Source organism: Arvicanthis niloticus, chromosome 6 (genome assembly GCF_011762505.2).
Source record: "Arvicanthis niloticus isolate mArvNil1 chromosome 6, mArvNil1.pat.X, whole genome shotgun sequence".
NCBI classification, from domain to species: Eukaryota; Metazoa; Chordata; class Mammalia; order Rodentia; family Muridae; genus Arvicanthis; species Arvicanthis niloticus.
The window spans coordinates 68,783,865-68,810,688 of record NC_047663.1 but is presented as its reverse complement, the minus strand read 5'-3'; the positions used below and the strand labels follow the sequence as shown (position 1 = coordinate 68,810,688).

Below are 26,824 nucleotides of genomic sequence, written 5' to 3'. Positions count from 1 at the left end.
CGCGGTCGCACATGATCACAGAGCTGCAGAGGGTGAGAGCGCAGCACCGGGGTGGGAAGAAGACCCCGGGACTGGCCAGGGCGCTGTCCGGGGTGGAGCTTCGGGCGGAGCTTCGGGGTCCGGCGCGCAGAGCTGGGGCGTGTCCGCGCCGCCGCGATCTGCTCCGCCCCGCCCTCGGCCCGTTCGCTGCGCTCCCGGCCTCCTCGCCGCAACCCCCGCCGTAGCTGCCGCTGCTCCCGCCGACACCACCTCAGAGGTAGGCGCAGCGGAGAGGGCCCGGGCTATGCCTGAGTACCTGGGGCCTCGGGCCGCGCTACTGGGGACTCTCCAGGGAGGCGATCAAGGGAGGATCGGGCGAGGGCGCCGGGCCTAAGAGCTTGGCCCCGCGAAGGGTGAACCAGGACGATCATCGCGGGCCTGGAGGGGCAGCGGGCTTGTAGAGGAGGCCTGGAGGGCAGGCGCAGAGCGGATCTCCGGAGAGAGAGATCCTAGCTCGAGCAATCAGAGCACCTGCATTTGGAAGCGAGGGGCGGTCCGAACATGCGAGGGGCGGAAGGGCAAGGGCGGCCGCGTGGAGGCCCGGCGGGCCGCGGGTCTAGGTGACCTTCTACGGCAGCGTCCTCTGGCTCTAGATCCCGTCGGCGTGGATCTGGTAGAGACCCTCCTACGGCCCAAGCTCTTCCCCGCCAGCTCCGAGGGCCTGTGCGGACCCAGCTTCCTCCGCCGAGAGAACGAGCTCCAGGCATGGCCATGCCCTGGATCCCCCGGCCCCTACACGCCCTAGCCGGCCCACGCCCGGAGTAGGTGGCGCCCGGTCCCTCCCGCGCAAGCCAGTGCCTTCCCGGGCGGAACGGGCTGCCCTGAGTGGACTTAGGCCATAGGAACAGGGACTTGGGCCTGGACTGAAAGCGAGACCCCATAGGGAGCCATATGCCTGGCCTCCTTGGCCTTGGGGACGGATTCCGTGTTCGTGTAGCCAAATCCAACTGTGCGTTCTGGAAACTGTTTTCAGGGCCTGACATCAGATTGGAGGCCCGCAACTCTACATGGTTTGTCCAAGGTCACACTGGTAGGAAGATTTCAAACTTCAATCTCCTCATCTGCGAAATAGGAGCAATTATATACACTTCACTGAGTTTGGGGGAAGAATAAAATGATCCGATTAAGACGAAGCCTTGGGGCATACACAAGGACACCTTAGAAACCTTGACACCTAGGAGCTTTGGGGGAGCGTTGAACTCATCCTCCGCAGACCTTTTTTTCCCCTTCTTTTTTGTTCCACATGGTGCACTGGAAGGGATTAAAAACTCTACAGTCATGTTATTTTAATGCCATCATTACTATGTCAGTAACAAGTATTTGTGCGGCACCAGGTATTGGAGAATAATGCATGAAACACTGTCAGTTTACAGATTGACAGCTGTCAGTTTGGAGTACTGAATCTGACTGTGGACCCAGAGTGCAGGAAGAGTGTAGGCTCAGTTCAGGTCGGTACCATCCAAGGAGCCTCTTTCCCTGACCAGAGAGATGGGTGAGGGGCTTTACTCAGTCTTGTTTACTAGCAAGTCAGGCATAGCTACTGAGGGCCTGTCTACTTTTCTCTGGACTGACAAAACTGTAGGGCCAAACTCAGGCTTGTCTTCAGGGTCTTGGGTGGGACCACTTGGCACACATTAGGTGGCTGAGAAAGGTCTGTGGGGTAAATTCATTTTTAAAAATGTCTATTTAATGTGTGTGTGTGTTTGTGCCCAGGTGAGTTTATGTATATACATGCAGGTGACCTCAGCCCAGAAGAGGGTGTTGGATCCTCCGAACTGCAGTTATTAGGCAGTTGTGAGCTGCCCCATGTGGGTCTGGGGATTGAACCTGGGTCCTCTGCAAAAGCAGTAAGCACTCTAACCGCTGAGCCATTTCTCCACTTTTTTTTTCATATGGCTCTTAACTACCCAGGCATGGTAGGTGCACATTAAATCGTGGAATCTTAAACACCCATTAGAGGACCTAGTCAGCTCACTAACTTCTAGAAGCTATCCTGGCCTAGCATTCATAGATGTTATAAGAGCTGTAATGAATGGTACACACCTACAGCAACAGTCATGAGGGATGGGAAACGACTCTTTTAACATTCTACAACTTCCCAAGTCCTGGGGGAACTTGTCAAACTGGTGTTTCTGGGCTTGAAGCTGGAGTGATATGGGTGAATGGGATTCTGGCCAAGGCCGTGGGCCTGTTGCGACTTCCCTTTCTGACAGGTGTGTGGGTCTGACAGTTTGAGTAAGGTGCCTGGCCCCAGTTGTAGTGATGGGTGCTCACAGGCGATTTGTTTTATTTCTGATTTCTAGAATGAGGCTTTTAGACAGGGACTGTTTGGGACCATGCAGTCCTCATGCCGGACCTGAGGCAGGTGTACACTCTGGACTCTTGAGCCCGTGGTGGTAAGGGCTGCCCCTCCCCACGCCCCACCATCACGGTTCTCTGAGGCCCTTTGCTGTTGGTGAAAATTCCCACAGTATGGTGGACACCTTCAGTAGTGATGACTGAGGGAAACGTGTAGCTGAGAACTGCCAAAGTCAGGAGGTTAGCACCCAGGATTCCAGAAAGGTTGTACTGTGTATGTAGCTTTACGCTTGTCCCAGGTACCTGTGATAGTCACCAAGAAGAAATGACAGAGGCGTGTTAGCTGGACCAGGATATGGGCCTCCATTCCACTGTTAGTCACACAGCATGTGATCTGAGCTAGTAAAAGCTCCAGAGGACAGCCTGGGCTATCAAGGCTAATCTGACTGACAAGAAGAGCCCCGAGGCTAGCTCAGATGAAGTAGCTTTCTCATGTCTTAGTTTCTCTGTTGTAATGTGGTGGGGTTTTTTTTTTTTTTTCCCTGTTTTTAAAAATTATTTGTTTGGAGGTAAGTAGCACATGTGGAGGTCAGAGGGCAACTTCTGGTCTCCCTGTCTCCACCCAGGCCTTGAGATCACCTGGGTCTGCTGTAGAAATGTGATTGTCCTTGCTGGGCATTCTGGTGTTCTGCGGCCCTGCTGTGTACACTTGGTGCTTGGGTACTAGTTCTCTGCTGCTAAGTCCACACTGCACTGCTATGCTTTTCGGAGCCCATAGGTGTGAGTGCCTCTGTAAAGCAGAAGTTACCGACTGGTTGGGAATGGAGAGAGAGGTATGCAGCTGCTGTGAGCCCTCTGTAGTGAGCAGTGCTCAGAGGAATCACTTTCCCTGGGGTGAGATGGGAGGTGTTCTTTCAGGACCTGGCCAGATAGTATCCAGCTGAACAATACCTCTTTATGGATGGGAAGGACTCTGGACCCTGTGGTTCAGGGTGAGCCTTTGACAAGATGCTCAGAAACCATCATTATAATAGTAAATATACAAAACGAGAGCTTGCTTAGATCCCTAGCCATAAATATAGCAACAGAAACAGTCTACTGGGCTGGCTCGAATGGGACTTGCAATGCTAGCCCAGCATGCAGGAAGTCCTGGGTTCTTATCTTCAACAGTGCAGAAACTCGGTGTGATGGGGCACACAGTCAGACATGGAAGCAGGAGGATCAAGTTCAAGGTCACCCTCGGTGACATAGTGAGTTTGAGAATCACTATGGGCTGCATTAGATCTTGTTTCAAAACAAAAACAAACTGGCTGGTGGTGCATACCTTTAATTCTGATACTTGCGGGTGGGGGAGTGGAGGGCGCAGAGGCAGACAGATCTCCCTGAGTTTGAGCCCAGCCTGATCTACCGAGTTTCAGGACAGCCAGGGCTACACAGAGAAGCCCTGTCTTGAAAAACTAAAACCCAATCAAACCCATAATTTATCCGTTTGCTCATCTCAATCGATAAGTTGACCTATCGTCTGCCATTGTAATAGAATTCTACTTGTGTTTGTTTCATGGCTTCTGTGTGTACCAGCCACGGTATTAAGTGCTGGGTACTTGACCAAGGGAAAATAGGTCAGAGAGACTGACTTGGGGTCTTTTATCCAGAAAGGGAGTAGAACATGGACCCAGTTGTGCTTGGTTTCTAAGGCTGAGCACTTAAAGTGCCTGTGGCTATGCTGGAGCCCTGGTGTGCCTGGCTGGACCCTAGCACAGCCTTCTCTCCACAGGTGGGTGAGTGAGAAGGCCAGCCGCCCTGAGTCAACCATAGGCTCCCCAGCCTTATGGAAGGTTGTGCTGCCACTGGTGGCCCAGCTTCCAGGGTGGTTTAAAATAGAAGCAGAGCCTGGAAAGCCAGGCTGCCCCCCTGTGAGACTCTGTGGAGGGGGGAGGGGAAGGCAGCTGCTTTGGTAACTCAGCCTGCCTCCAGAGCAGAGAGCCATTGCCTTGCCAGCATCTGGAACCAGTAGTCACTGGTTCCCTGGGTTGCCTTTGCTTGGAAAGAGAGCACTGGTGTGTGTGTGTGTGTGCATGTGTGTGTGTATGTGTGTGTGTCTGTCTGTATGTCTGTCTGTGGTGGGGGAAGCTCCTGAACTGGGCCTGCTTTCTGCTGGGAGGTTAATCCCCCCCACCTCACCCCCCTGTTCCCTAAGGTTGGTGAAGAGGTTGACTTTACTGTGGTCTATTGTGACCTCTGTTTTTTGTATGTATAAGGGTTTTCCCTGTATGCATATCATATATTTATGCATATCATGTTCATACAGTGCCCACAGGGTCCAGAAGAAAGCATCCATCAGATCCCCTTGAACTGGAGTTAGAAATCATGTTGAGCCCCTGTGTGGATGCAGGGAACCAAACCTGGGTCCTCTGCAAAAGCAGCCAGTGCTCTTAATGGCTGAACCATCTCTCCATCCCCTTGATACCCCTTTTGTTTGCTGGTCCATTTTTACCCTGGCAAACTATCCAAAACTGCTGGAGAAAGAACAGAGCCAAAAGTTTTCTCATGATTTTTTTCATTCTGGGGGAGAATCCTGGGATGGTGATGGTAACATTGGTTGCTTTGCCTCCTGACAGTAGCTATGTACTGTTATCCGGTTATTCGGGCAGTGTAAGAAGGAAGTCATTGGCGTGTTTAGGGTACCTGAGAAAGGGTGGGCTGTGGGTCTATTCACACCCAGGGGCTCTTCTGCTAAGTCGATGACCCCCCCCCCATCATCTGTAGTTACCTGGAAGGTCTGGGAGACTCCATGGCAGGTGGTAGCTCCTGTTCTTTGGGAAGTTGGCTTGTTTCCCCTTTGCTTTTGGAGATGGGGGGTCTGAGCTCATTGGGGGTGTTTCTGGTGTTGAGGAAACTCTACTTCCTGGTTAGGCGCAAGACCCATAGGGAGGGCCTGGGTTAGCTTGGCGTTCTGGTGGGTGCTTGGTGCAGAGTGAGCCTAGTCTTTTTTGTAGACCACTGCTGCCTGTGCCCAGGCTGCTTGACAGCTGCCCTGACAATTTTTAGACACACTGAAGTTAAGGAGCTTTGCCCTGCTCTTTGCTTTCTGGGCAGAGTGGCCCAGATGTTGGTGGTTGCTTAGGAGAGGAATGTGTCCCTATAGGCCTTGTCCAGTAATAAGGCTACTGTCCCAGTTTGAATCAGTTCTTAGAGCCAGTATGGACACTGTCCAGACAGCTTTTCATTTCTGTATCTTAAAATATTAGTCTCATGTCAATGGTGTGCTGTCTGCTTGTATGTATGTATACCATGTGTATGTCTGGTGTCCTCAAAGGGGATTGGATCTCCTAGAACTGGAGTTACAGATGGTTGTAAGCCACCACACAGGAGCTGGGAATTGAACCCTGGTCCTCTGGAAAACTAGCTGTGGCTTTATACCAACTACCATCTCCCTAGTTCTCTTTAAACAAACAACTTTATTTTATGTGTATGTATGTATATGTATGTGTATGCATGTGTATGTATGTGTACTACATGAGTGCACTGCAGCTCCCGGAGCTGGCTATACAGAGGTCGGTGCTGGAAACCCAACCCCATCCAGTAAAGAGTAGGCAGTGCCCTTAGCCTCTGAGCCATCTCTCTAGCCCCCTGCCCTTGACTGAGGTGACATGTTGGAACGTTGCTGACTTTCAGTGCTGCTCTTCACAACAACATTTAAATAATGAAGCAGAATAAAAAATGGAAAGCACATCTGAATTCCACCTCTACCTTCCCCAAACCACATTCCTCCCCAAAGCAGCTGTCCTACCCAGGTGGGACCCTTCTTTCCTGTTCTCTCCTGCTCTTTCACAACTTGAATGCATAAAGGGCCCACTAATTATGTGGAATTAAAATGTTCTGTGGCATGCTATTTTATTTCTTCTTTTTTTTAATTTTTTATTTTTTGAGGCACTGTCTCACTATGCAGTTCTGGCTGGCCTTGAACTCACAGCGATCCCGCCTCTGTCTCCTGAGAGTTGGGATTTAAAGACCTGCACCACAACACCTAGCCTGGCTTTCTCTTTTCATTGAGTGGTACATAATGTTCTATGTTCTCACTTATAAATTCACCACTGTGATTGTTTTGGGATAGTCTCATAACACAGGTTACTCACATTCCCTGTGTGGCCAATAATGACCTTGAACTTTTGGTCCTCCTGTCTCCTTGTCCTAAGTGCTAGAACTACAGGCTTCCGCCTTCGTACCCATCTCGCCTCATTGCTTTTGGTGACTCTTTGGTGTTCCTTAGTTTGTTGGTGTTCCTTAGTTTGTTAGTATCTGCTTTTTTGGTTACATCATTTTTCTAATGATGGGCATGTTGGTCACGTCTAGGTTTGTGTGACACAGTTGGTGGGTAGAGAATATGCTGCTGTAGGTTTTTTGGTGCCTAGAATACTTAGTGGGTGGGGTTCCTGGGTGTCAGATTAATGCTGAGTTAATTGTCTATCAGTTGCCCTCTAAACACAAGTGGACTGTATTCACCTTCTGTTTCCTAGATCTCAGCATTGACATTTTACCAGGCTTGGGGCTGTCAGTGTACAGCAGCTCTTGGAATAAAACCCATGGCTGTTTTAAGGCCTAAAGCACCCAGAATTCCCCCTCCCCCCCCCCGCCCCCCCCCCCTAGGTCCCTCAGCCTGGGCTCAGCTCTTTCCTAGGGAGGTTGCTGCTCTGGGGTCTCCTGTCTGCTCTGCCCCGGCTCTCCAGCTGCCTTGCGGGGGAAGCGCCTACTTCCTAGTTACATTGTAATTTACTTGTTCCTATTGTCAGATACTAAGTTTCTACTTTCCTCTTTTTGTTACAATGATAATGATACTTTTTTTAAAAACTGAATCGGGCTCTGGCCTTAGTCCTGGTTCATCTAAAACCCTCCTCGTGGTCTCTTTCCCTTTGTCCTTTGCCCTTTTTCTTCTCTCTTTTAAATTTTATGCATATGAATGTTTTGCCTTCTCACATGTGTGTATACTTGTGAGCCACCATGTTAGAGCTGGGACTTACCTGGGTTCTAATGCAAGAACAGCAAGTGCTCCTCACCTCTGAGCCATCTCTCAAGCCCCTCTTCTCCACTGTTTTTTGACAAAACAGTGTCTTATGAAGCATAGGCTGGCTTCGAACTCACTATGTGGCTGATGATGACTTTGAACTTCTGGTCCTCTTGTCTCCTGAGGGCTGAGATTATAGTCCTGTGCTACCAAGCCTGGTTTATGCAGTGCAGGGCTAGTACTCAGGGCTCTGTGCATGCTAAGCAAGCATTATACCAACGGAGACTCATCCTACCCCTTAAGCTAGGCTCTAGCCTCAGCCTCTGAAGCTGTAGCAGCAAAAGCACAAAGCAAGCCCAGCTTGCAGTGATGCTTTGGTAGGGCTGATGAGGTAGCTCAGACTTGCTGCCAGGTCGGAAGATACAATTTCAGTTTCCAGAACCTATATGGTGGAAGGAGAGAACTAAGGTAACCTCTGACCTTCACAGGTGCATCACGGTACACACGGGCTCACGAGATACACGTAATTAAAGATGTAAGATGTGATACTCAGTTGTGTATGTGCACATGAATGCCCATTGTGTGCCAGGCCTTGACATCTTTACAGACATTTGGGTAAACATATGCTTGACCGGCTCTGAGGAGCTTTGAGTTCAGGGGGTGTTGTGGGAGGAGTGGAGGGTGGGAGCACGGTGAGCAGCTGTCACTGCCATGTAGTTGATGAGTCAGGAAGATGTTGTCCTCCCCGGGCCCCAAGATGGAAGTTACGCAAGTGTGTTGTGTGAACTGCTAGGTGATACACAATCCTTCCCCTCTGCTTCCAGTATGGCTGGGTATCATTCCTTAGGCTAGAGTGGCGTTTGCATAATTTGTTCAAGGTCGTCCAGGGAAGGCTTGGGTTGGTAGGCTGGCAGACTTGGGGTGAGGGGGGCGGGGTAGGTAGACAGACAGGCAGTATGGTGGGATAGCAGGGAAGGGAGCCTCACAGAGCCTGGCTCCTACCCTGAGCTCAGAAGTCCCACCTCACGCCCTGGACAGTAATCTCCTTAGAGCTGATACAGTAGCTGGTGTTTGCTGTGGGTAGTGTTTTTTTGTTTTTCTTTTTTGACAGGTGGCTTTCCATGTTGGGTTTGGGGATTAGTATCAACAGACTGCATTTGGGGAACACTAAATAATGAATGTTCTGTCTTTTCCTCAAGGTGGGATCTGGTCTAGATGCCTGCAGAGTGGGGTCCTGGGGGCTGTCTTTTCTGTGAGGTCAGGGAAGGGTAGCAGGAAAAGATCTGGCTTCTAATAGGCTGGAGACACAGCTGGATTGGTAGAGTGCTTGCTTAGCACGCACACTGATTACCCCAATGTCCTATACATCTGAGATGCTTGTACTCTCGGCACTCTCAGATGGAGCAGGATGGTCAGAAGTTCAAGGCTATTCCTGTCTGTATAGTGAGTTGGAGGCTAGCTTGGGCTACATAAGACCCAATCTCAAAAGAAAAAAAAAAAAAAAAAAAAAGGCAGGTGTGTGGGCACACTATGGAGGTAGCTAGCACAGGGGTTAAGAGCACCAATATGCTGGGCAGTGGTGGCGCACGCCTTTAATCCCAGCACTTGGGAGGCAAAGGCAGGTGGATTTCTGGTTCGAGGCCTGGTCTACAGAGTGAGTTCCTGGACAGCCAGGGCTACACAGAGAAACCCTGTTTGGGGGCGGGGGGGGCGGGGCGGGGGAAGGACCAATATTTTTAACATCAGACCTGAGTTTTGTTCCAAGCCCCCACATTGGGTGGCTCACAATCACCTATAACTCCAGCTCCAAGGGATCTATCTGGTGCCTTCTTCTGGTCTCCGCAGGCACCTGCACACATGTGGCACATACTGAGAGATACATACACAAAAGTAAAACCAAATCTTAAAATAACTATTGGTTAGAGAGTTTGTGGGTGCTTTAACTATCTTGGATGCTGCAGATGGGCCTGCTCCCCCTCTGTTCCTTCCTCTAGAGGATAGACAGCTCTGTCTGTAGTTGGTTCTTTTCATTTGTTTTGTTAGGTCCTTTCAGGATTATTCTATTTTATGTGTATAAGTGTTTTGTCTCTGTGTGTGTTTGTATGTCTGGGTCCCCTAGAACTGGGGTCATGGACAGTTGTGAGCCACCATGTGGGTCCTGGGAATTGACCCCTGGTCCTCTGCAAGAGCAACAAGTACTCTTAGCCAAGGAGCCATCTCTCCTGTTTTCGTACTTTCACGGATGGCTCTTAATCCAGGCAGAGATGGAGAATGTTCTGGGCTCTCGGCCAAGATGTTCTGCAGGTCTGCTGGGCTGTGCTATCTTTCAGCCCAGGATTGCTTGGTGTTGATTTTTCCTAGGGGAAGGGCTAGGCCCATCTGGCCTGAGGTGTGTGTGCTGTTTTTTCCAGGCCAGAGTGTGAAGTCTCCTTTGCCCCTGGGGTACATGTGCCTGCAAGGTTAGTTTGGAAGGGCCCAGTGGGAAGAGGAGAGTCCCCAGCTCTGAAAGAGTGGACAGGGCGGTGTTGGGAAATCTCTGCCCTCTTCTTTGTCCTGACCCTAATGTGGGCCAGTCTGTCCACATTAGGTTCTAGCCTGTAGATGGGCAAGAGATAAGAGCAACAACACAAAGAAGGAGCGAGCAGGCTCTGAAAATGGGAAATATGGCCTGGACTGCAGATTCCATTAACACTGGAAGTCCATGTTTGTTTCTTCTGTAGTGTTTATCGGGGGTTTGGCTGTAGGCTGTCTTTAATTATTTACTGATGGATTGATTTATTATGTGGAGGTCACAAGGTAACTTTTGGGAGTTGGTTGTCCCCTTCCATCCTGGAGGTTCCAGGTGTGACAGCAGGCACCTTTACCTGCTGAATTATGTTGTGGGTCCTGCTGTGAGCTCTTTGCGGTGTCTTTGATTCAGGTTTTGGTCAGTTGATATTGTTTGTTTCCCTGGAATCATTTGAAATCTTCCCCAGTGGGGCACCCACTTGCCAGGAATATACTACAGTATGTTCACGTTTATGAATGGGTACATGTGTCACGTCAGATGGCACCTATGCAGATCCAGTTTGATAATTTAGGTGTATAGTTTTTTTTGTTGTTTTTGTTTGTTTGTTTGTTCATTTGTCCCCTCAATCACGAGACAGGGTTTCTCTGTGTAACAAACCTGGCTGTCCTGGAATTCACTGGAACCACTCTTCCGGTTAGTGACATTAATGGTTCTGGGATGGGACTCTGTCACTCATGGGTCCTTCTTTTTAGGACAGAAGTCACAGTGTGTGCTATCCAAGAGCAGGGTTTTAATTCTTTCTACACAGCTTGTCAACATAAAACCTTCTAGGAATATAATGCCACCCTTGCAGCAGAGACCATCAGAGTTATTCTCTTTCCCTGACCACTGTGATATTTAACAAATATTTGTTCACTGACTTAATTGTGTGTAACAACCAAGTTCTGTTTCTGGCCTCCTAGGGTACCTGCACCCATGCGTGTGTACTCACCCACAGACATGTAAATAAAAAAGATGATGGTGCTTTTGATGGAACCTGGAGCCTTGTGTATGCTAAGCAGGTGTGCTTCCCTGCACTCTAGACTCAGCTCTCCAGATAGTATTTTCTTTTTTAAATTTTATTTTATGGGCGTTGTTGTTTTACCTGCATATGTGAGGGTGTCGGATTCCCTGGAACTGCAGTTGCAGATAGTTGTGAGCTATCCCATATGGGTGATGGGAATTGAACCCATGTCCTCTGGAATAACAGCCAATGCTTTTAACCACTGAGCCATCTCCCCAGCCCCACCCCCCATAATATTTTGATAGTTGCTTTTTAAAATAAAGGCCCACTGGAGCCGGACAAACGTTTGCTGCTCTAACAGATGACCCAGTACCCACGTGGAGGCTCACAGCTATCTGTAACTCCAATTCTAAAGGATCTGACTTCCCTCTTTTGGCCTCCTCAGGCACCAGGCATGAATGTGGCTCACATGCATACATGTGTGAACGTGGTTCACATATATACATGCGGAAACACATACAGTAAAAAAAGAAGGAGCTGGAGAGATGGCTTGGCCGTTGAGAGTGCTGCTGTTCTTCCGGAGGACCTGGGTTTGATTCCCAGCATCCACGTGGTAGCTTGAGGCCAGCTGTTACTCCAGTTCCAGGGCATCCATCACACTAACACAGACATGCAAGCAAAACATCCATGCACATGAAAAAAAAAAAAAAAAAAAAAAAAAAAGTAATTAAAAAAAAAAAAAAAAAAAAAAAGCCAGGCTTTGATCCCAGCACTTGGGAGGCAGGTGGATCTCTGTAAATTCAAAGCCAGCCTGGTCTATAGAGCAAGTTCCAGGACAGCCAGGGCTACACAGAGAAACCTTGTCTGAAAAAAACAAAAAACCAAACCCCCAATATTTAAAATTAATTTTTTTGTGTGTTTGTGTCTGTGTGTGAGTGTGCATGCATGCACACATACACACATGGGCACATGCATGTAGAGGTCAGAGGACAACTTGCTGAGGAGTTCTGACGTGTTCTCAGGGATTGAACTCAGGTAGCCAGGCTTGGTAACACAAGTGTGGAAAGAGCCACTAAGCCCTCCTGCTGGTTCTAGATTCCTTCTTTTGTAGCATGTTGCTGGCCTTTGTTTCATGTGAGGAGATACTTAACTAGCTTATGCTGTACAAGGAAGTTTTGTGAAGTTGGGCTTGCCGTGGCACGTGAAGTCACTCCTCTTGTTGATCCTTGTTGAGGGAATGAAATTAGAGCCATGTGCAAGATACATCGATTGCCACAGGAAATTCTGATTTATCCTTGTGCAGTTACCGGCCAGGCAGCCAGCATTTTGTAATTATTGGCAAGAGTTCTGCGGTTCAGTGTGGTAGTGGCTGGCTCCTGGGGATATGTCTTTGATGGTTCATTCATTCATCAAATATTGACCGACTCTCCTTGTCGGGTCTCTGGGTCTATGCTTAGGCCTGGTGTTGCTACATGAAAGCAATCACCAAGTGTCCCCAGCTCTGGCCTCAGAGGAAGGGTGAGACAGCTCAGGCACACCCACACCTGGCGGGGAAAGATGCCTGGGACTTTTAGAGCTGAGTGATTTTTATTGGTTGTTTAATTATAGCAAATAAGTTTTATTGGCGGTAAACTAATTTCTATAATTACCGATGCATTTATTCTTTTTCCTGCTTTTGTTGTGGCAGAACATGGCTGTGCCTCCCACATATGCTGATCTTGGCAAGTCCGCCAGGGATGTCTTCACCAAGGGCTACGGTGAGTGTTGGAGGAGTCCAGAGCAATGGAAGGCCTTTCACCTACTAAGGGAGTTGGCATCTTTGTGACACTTCAGTTCCCAGATGACAACTTATATGTCCAGTCAAAAGGATGAGCTTCATGCAGCTGTGTGCCACCCAGTGGTGAGGCTCAGGCATCGCAAGTCAAATTGGCAGATCTGGTCCCTTGCAAGCTCCAGCGTCTGTTCCAGCAGAACACCATTCTAAATTTACCCTAATGGGCCCACCAGGCCTGTTGATTGCCCCTGCCAGCTGCTGGAACCTGCCTCACAGGTCCTGTAAGGGCACAGGTCAGGCCTGTGTTTGTTCTGTCTGCCACTGTTGCCCTGGCTTTCTTTAAGCATTTTCAGATGGGCAGAAGGAACGCAGTGGTGTCCTACCTTCAAGTTATAATTTTGCTTTTTTTTTTTTTTTAAGTGCTGGGGGTCAAACCTTGAGCTTGCTACCAATCATTTTGCTGCTAAGATACACCCCCAACTCCTCTGGCTTAATTAGTTAACCTGATTTTGGCTGTTTTTCTTTCTTTAGGCTTTGGCTTAATAAAACTTGATTTGAAAACGAAGTCCGAGAATGGACTGGTAAGTCGATCCACTTGCACAGGACGTTATATTTGTCCCTGACCAGTAGGGGTGCTGTGGTACAGCTGGCAGAGCCAAAAACAGTTGCCTGCTTGGATTGTGGTTGTTAATGCTAGTTATCAAAACTCTGTGTGATGGGTGGTCTGGGACTATATAGTAGCTTTTAATGCTTTTTTTTTTTTTTTTTTTTTTTAAATTACAAGTTATTTTGCGTTGTTTGAAATCAAACTCCTGGTCTAATGCACTGTAGGCATGTACTCTACCACTGACCTAACCCTAACCTGATCTATCCTTGATGCTTCTTATTTTGAAATTGATTTCTCTCTCTCTCTCTCTCTCTCTCTCTCTCTCTCTCTCACTCTCTCTCTCTCTTATTTTGAGGTAGAGTCTTACTCTGGTAGCTCAGGCTGGTTTCACATCACAGAAACTCTCCTGCCTTAGCTCCCATGTGCTTGGGTTATAAGATGTGAGCCATCACACCCAGTTTGACCTAGGTTGTTTTCTTTCTTAATTTAAAGACTTAATTTTTTTGGTATATGTGTGTGTGTGTGTGCGCCTGCAGGAGTTTGTGTACACCACACGCATGCAGGAACCTGGGGAGGCCAAAGGTGGGCATCAGATTCTCTGGGACTGGAGTTACCTTTTATAGGCCATTGTGAATTGTACAGTGGGTGCTGGGACTCGAGCCCAGGTCCTTTACAAGAGCAGTAAGTGCTCTTAATCATGGAACCATCTCTTCAGCCCTGCTGGCCAGTTTTTACCATTTGTTTGTTTGTTTGTTTATTTATTTATCTATCTATCTATCTATCTTTAGTTTTTTGAGCCATCGTCTTTCTACATGGCCCTGGTTGCCCTAGAACTCACTCTGTATTCCAAGTTGGCCTCAAACTCACAGAGATCCACCTGCCTCTGCCTGAGTGCTGGGATTAAGGCTGTATGGCACCACCTATGTTTATAATGTTTCATTACTATTTAGTAAACATCCCTGTTCTTAGTTATAGATACAGGAATCTATAGCAATTGTTGGAGGGAAGAGTATGTTGCTCTGTCATCGATAGCTCCCTCTGTCTGAGGCTGGAGGCAAACATAGAAGCTGGGTGGTTTCCTGTCCAGACTTTAGGGCCCCAGGGGAGGAAGGAAGCTGTCTTCCAACAAAGGACTTTCCAGAATGTTCCTTTGGGTAGCAGGCTCTTTCACTCCTTCATATTTCAGTATGTAATTGAACTGTAGAAATAGTTCTGCCTGAAAGCATCGGGGACTCTCTGTTGCTTATGGGCCTGGACTAAGGGCAGACTGGACTGCAGACCAAGATTTCTCTCTCTCTCTCCTTTAAGGAATTTACCAGCTCAGGTTCTGCCAACACAGAAACCACCAAAGTGAATGGCAGTCTGGAAACCAAGTACAGATGGACTGAGTATGGGCTAACATTTACAGAGAAATGGAACACAGACAATACCCTAGGCACTGAGATCACCGTGGAAGACCAGGTAAGGGCTCCCTGTCTGCCAGGTGTCCTGGTTCCTCTCATTCCCACTGAGATATCCTGGGTCCTGCCTTTGGCTAACCTGTGCCACTTCTCTCTTATATGCAGCTTGCTCGTGGACTGAAGCTGACCTTTGACTCATCTTTCTCACCTAACACTGGGTAAGGTTCTCATCCACGAGGACATTCAGGGGTGTTTGGGCTGACATCTTAGCTAGGAGGCCGGAGTGTGGATGGAATCGTGGGGTCAGGGCCAGTCAGGGGTATGTAGAGAGATTCCACATCAGAGAACAAAAACCAACCAGGTAGCAGCAACAATAAGGCTGCCTTGGTCCAAGTGCTGTACATTTGGGTCTGTGGTGGTATTCTGTCCAGGACACATAGGTCACCTGTTAGGGGGCTATGCTGTAGCAAGCATCCTTAATTTAGGAAATGTATTTCTCCAGCAAATGATTTTGTGTGTTCCCATGCTTATTTGGGGATTGAGGGTGCCTGGGCTAGGATGCTGTTTGCCCCAAGGAACTTCCCTCTTCCTTTTGACACAGGGTCTCCTGTAGCTCAGGCTGGCCTTGAACTCATTTTGTAGGCAAGGATGAGAATGAACTTCTGATCCTCCTGCTTCTGTCTCTCAAGTACTGGGATCATGGGCATGTGGTTCCCATACCCAGTTATGGGGTGCTAAGGATGGAAGCCAGGACTTACGCAGTCCATTGGTAATGTGTGCTACATCTACACTGAGCTGTGTCTTCAGGGCTAAGGATTGTCCTTGGTAGTGGAGGACTCAGGCCAGTGTTTGCCTGGCTGCAGGCCACGGGCTTTCTGTCCCAGCTGATCTGCTTCACACAAGGTTGCTGGTAAATGAAAGTGGTCAGGGCTGAAGGGCAGAGGTGGCATTTGGAATCAGGGGCTGACTGGTCACTGTTGTCGGCTGATTTTGTAGGTGTGGAGGGCTCTTCCTCCAATTTTCTGAGACCTTAAGATCCTGAGAGCTTAACCATAAGGTGGCTCCTGGGGCTGCCAGGTCCTCTGGCCAGAAACAGTTTAGGCTTGTTGGTTATTGACACATCAGAGGGCAAAAAGAGTGAGCTGGTCTGCCTCCCCTCCTGAGTGCTCTACAGGGCTAGAAGGAACTCTTTTCTAGAATATTTGTGGTTTTGTTCTTAGAATGGCCAGTCTCCTAAATCATCAGGGGAAAGGTTTTTTTTTTGGTTTTTGTTTTGCCCACTGATGATTGAGTCCAGACTTTTATTAAGTTTTAAGCTTTAGGTTTTTGGTTTGACAGGTTTTTTTGTTTGTTTGTTTGTTTTTTGTTTGTTTTAATTTTTATTTTGTTTGTTCGGTTTTGTTGTTGTTGTTTTTGTTTGAGACAGGGTTTCTCTGTGTAACAGCCCTGGCTATCCTGGACTTGCTTTGTAGGCCAGGCTCTCTTAAACTCAGAGTTCTGCCTAGCTCTGCCTCCCTAGTGCTGGGATTAAAGGTGTGCACCACCATTCTCAACCTTTGGCAGATTTTTAACTTGGCAGCAGATGTATAAAGTTTACCATCGCCACCGCCTTTTACACCCATGGTTCAGCAGCATGTGTTTTTATCTTTTGTGATTCTGTGCTTTTTTTTTTTTTTTTTTTCCTTCCTCCTTTTTGGATTGCCTGCCTCTGCCTCTCCAATGCTAGGATTAAAGGTGTGAGCTGCCATGTGGGTGCTTGGAACTGAACCTTGGCTGGGAGCAAGCAAGTGCTATCAACCGTTGAGTCATCTCTCCAGCCCCCTCAGTTCAACCTTTTCTTTTGAAATAGTTTTACAGTTCTTATATAGAAAATTGTGATAAAAGAAGTTTGTAGAGCTCTCCCCTGTTTCTCCCCTACCTCCCTCTGATGTTGAAGTTTTCTATCTGCCATCACATTATAACACAGTACATGCTATATAATACACAGCTGTTTACTACATGATAACATTTCAATCAAACACATATAGGACTGTGGTCCCTTGAGATTATTACAGAGCTGAAAGATTCCTGTTGCTTATTGCCATCAAAGCACAGTGCATTTATTGTCTGTGATAACTGATGTAAACACCGCCCACTGAAAGTCGAGCATGTACAGTTATGCTCTTGCAACAGTATTGGGGCCGAGTGTGTGCCTGGCTTGGGTACTCGCTCCCTGTGTTCTTACCATTACTTACCATTAGAATGTGTTTCTTCTTATAGAATATTTACCACGAGCCCATGTGCTGTTACATTGCCTGCCTTGGACATCTGTCTCTTGGGTGCATGAGCAGGTCGTGGTTGAGTGGTTAATCGTGGTCATCTAGGTTTCTGTAAGTGCACCCCGATGTTTGCTTAATGACCAAATGGCCCAATGATGCAATTTTCAGAATGCGTCCCTGTCGTTAAGCAATTGTGCCTAACAAAGATCTGTGCCAGCAAGTGAACATTGGCATCACACTATTAACTGATGCCCTGTTGATATCATCTTTCTGGCCCGGGACCCAGTTTTGGATCCTCTATTTCATCAAGTGCTCAGGTCTCCTTTGTGGCCTCTCTCTGGGATACACTCTCCATTTTTCTCTGTCTCTCGTGACCCTAACCTTTTCGAAGAATTGCCAACAGCTCTTTGCAGAGTGTCCTTCTACTTGGATTGGTCTGATGTTTCCTCCTGAGTATATTCAGGTTGTATATTTTTGGCAGCTGAAGAAGGAAGTGGCATCTCATTGTGTCCATGCTGCTGTGCTGTCTGGAAGACCGCTATTGTGTGCGTCTTGGCCCATGATACCAACCCTGATTGTGTGGCTAAGGTGGCATCAGCTAGGTCTCCACTGCAGAGATACTGAGACTGCAGATATTCTCTCTCATCCCACTTCGGGTTACATGAAATCATCCTTTGATGCTTGCCTGTGTCATTATTGGTAGGTGTTCCCTTCCTGCCTTCTTTTCTTGTTTCTTGAGACAGGGTTTCTCTGTGTAGCTCTGGCTATCCTAAAACTTGATCTGTAGACTAGGCTGGCCTCGAACTCAGCGATCTTCCTGCCTCTGTCTCCCAAGTGCTGAAATTAAAGGTGTGAGCCACCACATAGCCAGTCCTTTCTTACTTAGGAGCTTTTACTGTAGGGCAGGGCAGTTCTACTCCTCCCTAACCAGCTTTAGTGTTTATTCTATTGTCTTTATGTTTTGTTTGCATATGTGTTTTGTCTATATGCATGTATGTATTCCACTTGTGTGCCTAGTGTCTATGAAGGTTAGAGGACGACACTGGAGTCCCTGGAACTGGAGTTACAGATGTGTGAGCCACCATGTGGGTCCTGGGAATGGAACTCATGTTCTCTGCAAGAGCAGCCAGTGCTCTTAAGTGCTGAGCCATCTCTCCATCCCTTTATTATCTGAAACACACACACACACACACACACACACACACACACACACACACGTACACACACACACAAGCAGTTTCTTCTGTGTGTGTGTGTGTGTATCGCAGTGTGTGTTTGGACATCAGAGAACAACTTGACAGGTTTGGTTTTCTCCTTTTTTCCATGTGAGTCCTAGGGATTCGCTCAGGTCATTAGGTTTGGCCGCAAGCACCTCTATCTGCTGAGCCATCTTGCCAGCCCCTAGTCATTTTTGACTCATGTATAGACTCATGGACATTTATTCTGTAAGTTATATTCAGTTACATCATTTACACTGTGGCTCACGGTGTGACAGTGTGAAGCTCCTTCAGGTTTACATGTGTGGGCTTTTGGGGGTGCTCCTCTTACTGTCTTTGAGCTGTTCTGTGGTTTTTTGTTTTGGAGTTGTGTGAAGTTCATCTTAGGGTCTTTCTTCCCTATTCCTGCTGTCAGCCATTTCTCCTAGGAGCCTTGGCACCTTACGTTGGGAATGCTGTTTAAAAGGGAGTGCTGTAGGCCCTAGCTGTGTTGGGTAGATGAACTTTGATGACTCTGGCTCATTGGAAATTAACACTGGCTTTCTGAAGCTCTAGTGATACCCTGAAAGCACTGACCACCCTGAGCCAAATGTAGGCACAACTGGACGGGACTGCAGACCTCACGGATTAGCACCCACCCGTGAGTTGCCTTCCACAGATAAAGCCTGCTTGCTAACCGTCAATCTGTGTTATGTGTCTCTTGAGTGCTTGTCAAATTAGCACCATTTCTTAAGTAGCTTAAAAAAAAAATCCCAATGACATTTGAGAAAGGAAAACCTCCATAGTTGTGCTCAGGGCAGATCCCAGAGGGAATCTGAGTCACTGCCCCTCCTCTGTATCTTTTTTTGGGATGCTTGGGCCCTTAGCTAGAATCTCGTGAGACATCGAGGAGTCACTGTGCAAACTGGTATGGGTGGTACCCACCATTGGTCAGAGGCTCTGCCACAGGCACCACACTTTGTGGTCAATGGCAGCTTTTTGCTGGTTTTGTCTTTTGAGGAGAAGGTCTCCTGTAGTCCAGTCTGGCCTTGAGTTTTTAATGTATCTGAGGCTGACCTTGAACTGCTGATCCTCCTGCCTTCATGGCCAGGTGTGTGCCACTAATGTTTTATTGAAACAGGGTCTGATTATGTAGCCAAGGCTGGCCTCCAAGTTCTGATCCTCTTACCTCCTTGGTAGTTGGTTCCCTCCCTCCATTATGTGAGTTTGGCAATCAAGCTCAGGTCATTGGGCTTGGCGACAAGTGCCAGTACCTTAAGCCATATTACTGGCCCTAAACCAAATATGTTTTTTTATGATGTATTTTAGTCTATTGCCAATTCTCGTCTTACCAATGCTTACATTGTCCCATCTTTGAAGGCCCTGGGTAGAAACCTTATTTTAGCAATTAGATCTGTTTGCCCAATAATCCCTGCTGATCTCTGACAGCTTAAGGAGCTGCTTCAGGCCTGGATCTGTAACTGGCCATCTCCCAAGAAACAGCAGGGCCTTTGTGGGAGGGGATGGGTTCAGAGCCCACGGATTGCATGTGCAGATGAACCCTTAATGTCTCTGAATAAGGCCAGGAATGGGCAAGTATGTGTTGTCTTCTGGAGCTCTGAGTCCTGGTTTCTGTGGTCTAGGCTGAGAAAGCAGTTGGCCAGGAAGTCATCTCTTTTGCAAGTATGTGATGTAGTTCTAATTTTACTTGATAGATTTGATCTTTCTAAAAAAAAAAAAAAAAAAAAAAAGTATTTTGCTGGGCAGTGGTGGGTAGCCTTTAATCCCAGCACTTGGGAGGCAAACACATCTCATGAGTTCTTTTGTTTCCTGCTGTATTTGCCAGACCAGCTGGCTCTTGAGCTTCAGCAAGCCTCCTGTCTCTCTCTCCCATCTTCTCATAAAGGTTTACTGGGATCATGAAGGCTTCTGTGGTGCATGTGGCCCTTACTGGGTTCTAGGGCTTTGGACTTTTGTCTTTATGCTTGTTTGGCAAGTGCTTTACCCACTGAGCATCTACTCAGCCCAATAGGCATTCTCTTACTCTCTGGGGTTTATTCTGGATAAAAGTTAGGCTGTATAAATGTTTGTAGGTGACATGACTTATTCATCTTTGCTGAGGGACACTGGATCTTGAGAAATAGCTGACAGACACTGAACTTACTGGTCTTAGGTGTAAATCTGACAATATTGGGCTGGACCTGAGATCTGAAGGTCTCCGAGTTCCTCATCTTTTTCCTCACTGAGTTGTGAACTCAGTGGGGTCTTACGACTATGGTGGCAAGAGGTCTCCAAGCATATTCACTAAGCAGGGAAAAGACCTATTATTTATATAATGTATATGTATGTGTATTCTTGAGTATATGAATATTCACCACATGTGAGGGGGTAGAGGAAGTACCTGAAGAGGCCAGAAGAGGTCAGATCTTCAGGAACTGTATTTACAGGCAGTTGGGAACTGCCAGCTTGAATGCTTAGAAGCTGAATCCCAGGCTAATTTCCAGCACCAGGGATCTGCTTTTTTTTTTTTTTTTTTTTTTTTTTTGTGTCTATTGGGTGAACCACAAAGATGACCATCTCCCCAAATTGCTGTGTGGGTAGCTTTGAGGTACGAGCCTCTTTTCTGTAGGTTTGGAAAACAGCAAAGATGACTAATAGATTCCTGTGTAGGGTTTTGGGTTAGCCATAGGGAGACGCTGGAAAAAGAACATGGTTGGCACTCACTTTCAGTCTCTTCTCATGGTGTACACAGTGCTGATGCAGCCTTCTACAGACTGAATTTGAGCTCAGGAGAAGTTGTGGCCTGTTTGTGGCCTAGCAGGTGTTTAGGGACAACTAGCCACTGACCTCACATTTATTCCCCAGCTCCTACACAAACTGGGATCAGACAAAATATTTACAGTCTCGAATGATTGTTAAAGATGAGTTAGCTTGGCTTTAATACACTTTTCCTTTTCCTTTTAGGAAAAAAAATGCTAAAATCAAGACAGGGTACAAGAGAGAACATATCAACCTGGGCTGTGACGTGGACTTTGACATTGCTGGGCCCTCAATCCGGGGCGCTCTGGTGCTTGGCTATGAGGGTTGGCTGGCTGGCTACCAGATGAATTTTGAGACCTCGAAGTCCCGAGTGACCCAGAGCAACTTCGCAGTTGGCTACAAGACAGATGAATTCCAGCTTCATACTAATGTGTAAGTGTATGTGGGGGTTATTTTAGTTACTTTCGTATTGCTGTGGCAGAATACCATGACCAAGGCAACCTATAAATGAAAGCATTTAATTAGACTTACTGTGTTAGTGTGTTACAGTCTATGATGGCGTCAGGAATGGCTGAGAGCTCACATCTTGATCCACAGCCACAAAGCAGACAGAAAGAGGGAACAGTGGGGGTGGTGGGAGGTTTTAAACCTCAAAGCCTGCCCCCTCATGCCACACCTCTTCCAGCAAGGCCACACCTCCTAATCCTACCCAAACAGTTTGACAAACTGAGGAGCAAGTATTCAAGTGTAGTCCAATCTCATTCATAATGCCACAGGGTGTTTATATATGGCTAGGGTGGTGGCTCCTAAGTTTGGTTTTCAGTCATTTGGATCAATGAGCCACATGGGCTGTTAGCAGTTTTGTTTCACATCACATGGAGGATTATCAGGCATTCATAGTATTCTCTCCATTAACGCAGTTAACAGCTTGCTGATTACTGGATGGTGGGGTGCTAGGCAGAGGTGTGGCCCGTTAGGTTGGGGAGCGTCTGTGCATAGACTCAGAGGTTGAAGGACATTGATGACTTGAGGTAACAATTTCAATCATAAAAATAATCTAATTTGGGGCTGGAGGGAAGCTCAGCAGATAAAAATACTTGCTGAGAGGATAACCAGTTTGTTTCCCAGCATCCTTGTCATGCATGGCTCACAACTGCCTGAAACTCCAGCTCCAGGGGATCCAATGCTCTCTTCTGGGCTCTGAAGGTGACTTTCCCCACCCCCTCCATATAAAACATTTTTTAAAAAAGATTTATTAATTTTATGTATGTGCGTACACTGTCACTGTCTTCAGACACACTAGAAGAAGGCATCGTATTACAGATGGTTGTGAGCCACAATGTGGTTGTTGGGAATTAAACTCAGGACCTCTGGAAGAGCAGTCAGTGCTCTTAATTGCAGAGCCATCCCTCCAGCCCAAAGCATTTTTTTTTTAAAGTAAGTTTATTTAGGTTAGTTCCATGAAGTATTAATCTGTTCTTTCCACTAGAGGGTGCTAAATAAATAGCTTCTTAAACTCAGACCCATAATGGTATTAGTCTAAACAAATATTTCTTTCCATTAATAACAATTAAAAACATGTATTTGTGTGTGGGGTGTGTATGTGTGTGTGTCTGTCTGTGTCTGTCTGTCTGTCTGTCTATGAACGCCTATGCATCAGTGCATGTGTGGTGGTTACCTAACAACTTGCAGGAAGTGTTATCTTCTTCCTCCAAACCACAACACTTGCCTTCCCAGGACTGTGGCACAGAACTTTCTTGACCATTCTGGCTGTGTCTCTTCTCCTTGGCTTCCCTCCTACCATCTTTGACATAACAATTTACCAAATCAAAGACACAAACACAGTAGACAGCAGAAAACTCTGTAGGATTCTAATTTTCTAGTTTGTGCTTTCATTTGGGGGGAAAAACCAAAATGGCTTAATTTTATTCGTGTGTGTGTGTGTGTGTGTGTGTGTGTGTGTGTGTGTGTGTGTGAGGTTTGTGTGGGTGCCCATGGTGGCCAGAAGAGGGTGCTGGATGCTTTATAGCTGAGTTATGGGCAGTTGTGAGTTGCCTGATGTGGGTGCTGGGAACTGAATTCAGGTCCTTTGGAAAAGCAGCGAGTACTCTTAACCATGGCACCATTTCTCCAGCTTTACCTAACTCAATTTTAAAGAGCATTTAGAAGCTATCTTGAGGTTCTGTGCTGTTCTGGTAGTAGTCTGGGATCCCTAAAAGAATTCTCAGTGATGGGTAAGATGTTTTATCTTCTGAAACTTCGAGACTCTGGTGTCTGTCCTATTCCTGTAGGGCTTCCTGTATTTCAGCACATGTTTTGTGAAATTTGGTCTAGATACCGTGGCTTGATTCAGTCTATTTCTGGCATCCTTGCTCTCTTGTTGGTGCTGCTGATTCTACCTGGTTTTCATTCCATTTCCCTAGACAGCTGAATATCTATTGCTATGCTTACTCGCAGGAACGACGGGACAGAGTTTGGTGGCTCCATTTACCAGAAGGTGAACAAGAAGCTGGAGACTGCTGTCAATCTCGCCTGGACTGCAGGAAACAGTAACACTCGCTTTGGAATAGCAGCCAAGTATCAGGTTGACCCTGATGCCTGCTTTTCGGTGGGTACCAGGGAATCACCCATCGCACACGATTGACATAATTCTGTGCTTCTGCTTAGATGTTCTCTCACTGGGCAAAGATGATTCTTGTGTTTAATTGATATACTTGAGACAGATACTTTTTTAAAAGTCCCATTATATGGCCCTAGGTGGTCGGAAACTTATAGAGACCTCACAGATGTCTGCCTGCCTCTGCCTCAGCAGCACTGGGATTAAAGGTGTGCACCACAATTGGCCTCCATTGTTTTTGGTTGGTTGTGAGTTGTTTTTTGTTTGTTTGGTTTTTTTGGTGTTGCTTTTTGTTGTTGTTGTTGTTTTGAGATAGGGTTTCTCTTAGCCCTGGCTATCCTAGAACTCACTCTGTAGACTAGGATGCCCTCAAACTCTGAGATCTGCCTGCCTCTGCCTTCCAAGTGTTGGGATTAAAGGTATGTCAATCCCGCTTGACACCTGCATAGTTTTTATATCTTGAGTATTTTGACACTGGAGGAGCTGAACGATTATGGAGGTTGATTGGGTAACTTCCTTAAAGGCACACAGCACACAGCAAGTATGTGCTGTGACCTGGCTGTAAGCAGACTGCTCTGCTATTGAGCCTCTCATGCAAACTGTAAGGAGGGGTTCCCTTAAGTGTTTTACTCTTCCCCTCCTTTTTATTTGGTTTTCAGTCCCTACAGTACACACTAAGACATTGGTGGTCAGGATGATATATTCCAGTGGTAGAGCCCTGGCCCAGCATGTGCAAGGGCCTGGGCTTCAGCCACATTACTGGAAAGAACCCAAACAGAGGCTGGGATGTAGCTCAGTTGGTAGAGTGCTTGCTTAGCATACAGAAAGCCTGTGCTTTGTCCCCACAATTGCAGAAACAGCAGGCAGAAGGATCCAGAAGGCCATTCTTGGCTATGATATAGCAGGAGTTCAAAGTTGGGCTATACAGTGAGATCACATCTTAAAAAAAGACAAAGCCAGGTGGCATCTTGTATTACCCTGTGGCACCTGTCGGGGGCCCAGAATGGCACAGGTTTTGTGGTGAACCCAGTTGAGCTGGCTCCTGTTATCATGCTGTAGGTGGCCACCTTTTTGAGGTGGGATGAGGAAGTGTCGTGTTGCAGAATGTTTCAGCTGGTTGGTGTAACTCACAGAGAGTCTATTTTAAATCTCCTGACCTGGGAACTGGACTTGGCTCCCTCAACATGAGGCATGCATATAAAACCGAAAAACAAGGGCTCTCCTTGTTAGACTGTTGGGAGTATAAAGGAACAGTTAGACAGGACATGGCCTGCTAAGAGCCCTTCTTCTTGCTCTGTCCTTGGAAGTTCACAGGAACAGGAAAGCACATTGCATGTGAGACATCTCAGTTAGTTTTACAAGGTGGCCATGAGCAGGCACGAACATGGTTCTGATACTGGGATTTGCCTAAGATGCTGTCACCGAGTTTGGAGGTAGACATGTAGGGTGAGGGACACCATCTTCACTTGGACTTAATTTTTTTTTTTTTCCAGGCCAAAGTGAACAACTCCAGCCTGATTGGCTTAGGGTACACGCAGACCCTAAAACCAGGTATGTGTTGCCCATGTGTGAAGCTAGTTCTCTGTTGCATTCTGCTGATTTCTGCTGTTGCTGGGGGACATTATAAATGACTATATATGAACTTCTATAATTAAATGTTTATAAAGGGAGCTGTGACGTCATTGTAAAAAGAAAAAAAAAGAGTCTGAGAAATAGAGAGCGGAAGGAAACCACCTGGGCTAGCTCACGTTGCACCTCTGGTTATTCTTTTCCTTTCCCCAACATGTGATATGTGATAGCTACTTCCGGGCTGTAGTCAGAATTAGCCTGTCAATCATCCTAGGATAGAAAGACTAGCTATGCATGGTTGTTTCAGCCTCTCACTGGTGTGTGATATGCGAATCCAGTTTCTCCAGGGAAAACTCACCCGTTCGATCTAAAATTACAAGTCCCCGGAAAAGAAGTTTATTGTTTGTGTGTGTGCGTGTGTGTGTGTGTGTGTGTGTGTGTGTGTGTGTGTGCGCGCACGTGTTATGGAGATGAATGTAAGACTCAGGCTGTCACAGGTTAGGGTTTCCCTCCAAGGCAGTATTGCTCATGCAGCTTAGTGAGTGGGGACAGCAGCGGTTGGCACACTCATTGTAATGGGAGTGGGGGAGGCGGGAAGGGAAGGGTGTTTCAGCAGGGTCTCTGGCTGTTGCATGTTTGAGGACAGCAGCAGCTCACCTCGCTTGGCCACTGCTGCCTGCTCCTGGAAGAGATTCTGACTTTGATGTTAATAACCTCTCTTCTCTTTCCTTTGTCTCTTGCCCCTTTCTCCCTCCAACTGTCACCCGTCTCATCCCACACCTCCCATCCCAACTCCTTACAGGTATCAAACTGACGCTGTCGGCCCTGCTGGATGGCAAGAATGTTAACGCGGGCGGCCACAAGCTTGGTCTAGGACTGGAATTTCAAGCATAAATGAATATTGTACAATCGTTTAATTTTAAACTATTCTGCAGCATAGCTACCTTCAGAATTTAGTTACCTTTTAATGTTGTATGTTGGGGATGCGAGAATTGATAAATACCACGTTAGACCTCCAGGCTAAGGATGACTCGGCTTTAAGGTGTTTACCATTTCAGAGGTACAGCAGAAACCCCATTCCAGAAAGGGTCAGATTAGTTGTAGGCGTGGGTTGGGGAGGAGCCCCTCTAGACATGCCAGGCTGCACGTGGAAGGTGGGAACATGTGCGTCCTTTGTAAATCTGTACCCAGTCCCCAGATGAAATTGTGACTTCCCGAGCACTGAACCCTGGTGTCCAGGTCTTATCTGCTCGGAAGCATGTACACACCTTCGTGAAAGGGATGTTTTTAGACAGATCCTCACACCCTGTTCCCATCATGCCCTGTTCCCATCCTAGCTCATCAATGACCTGTTTTACACCAAAAGTAGTCTTTAGGGTGTGGTTAGCTATTTTTTTTTGTGCCATTTTAGGGTGGAGAGGGTGGCCATGATGGAGCCAGTCATTCAGGACTTAATTCTTCCTTGTGTTGTGGTGTGGTTTTCTTTCTTTCTTTCTTCTTTTTCTTCTTCTTCTTTTTTTTTTTTTTTTTTTTTTTTTTTTTTTTTTGCCATTGCACCAGAGTATGAAATAGCTTCCGGGTTCTCCGGCTCTGAGCTGGGCGGGTGATTGTGGTCACACCCTGACAACACTAGGGATCTCAACTGACTCCTCTTGTAGCCTCATCACTATTTTCTAGCAGTTTAATGGGTACATTATAGAGTCTTCCATTTTGTGTGGAATTAGCTCCTCCCCTTCAAATGCTGTAATTAACATCACTTAAAATAAAACTTGAATAAAATACTGAAACCTCA

General features: G+C 47.0%; 1 protein-coding gene across 1 annotated transcript; it reads left to right on the top strand.

Annotated features, from left to right (window-relative positions):
- Positions 1-26,824, top strand: Vdac1 (voltage dependent anion channel 1). The gene is made up of 9 exons (XM_034507069.2): positions 1-256; positions 12,539-12,608; positions 13,157-13,206; positions 14,541-14,693; positions 14,798-14,850; positions 21,051-21,278; positions 23,304-23,454; positions 24,957-25,014; positions 25,835-26,824. The coding sequence occupies exons 2-9, from the start codon at positions 12,542-12,544 to the stop codon at positions 25,924-25,926; spliced, it is 852 nt and encodes a 283-aa protein (XP_034362960.1). The 5' UTR covers positions 1-256; positions 12,539-12,541; the 3' UTR covers positions 25,927-26,824.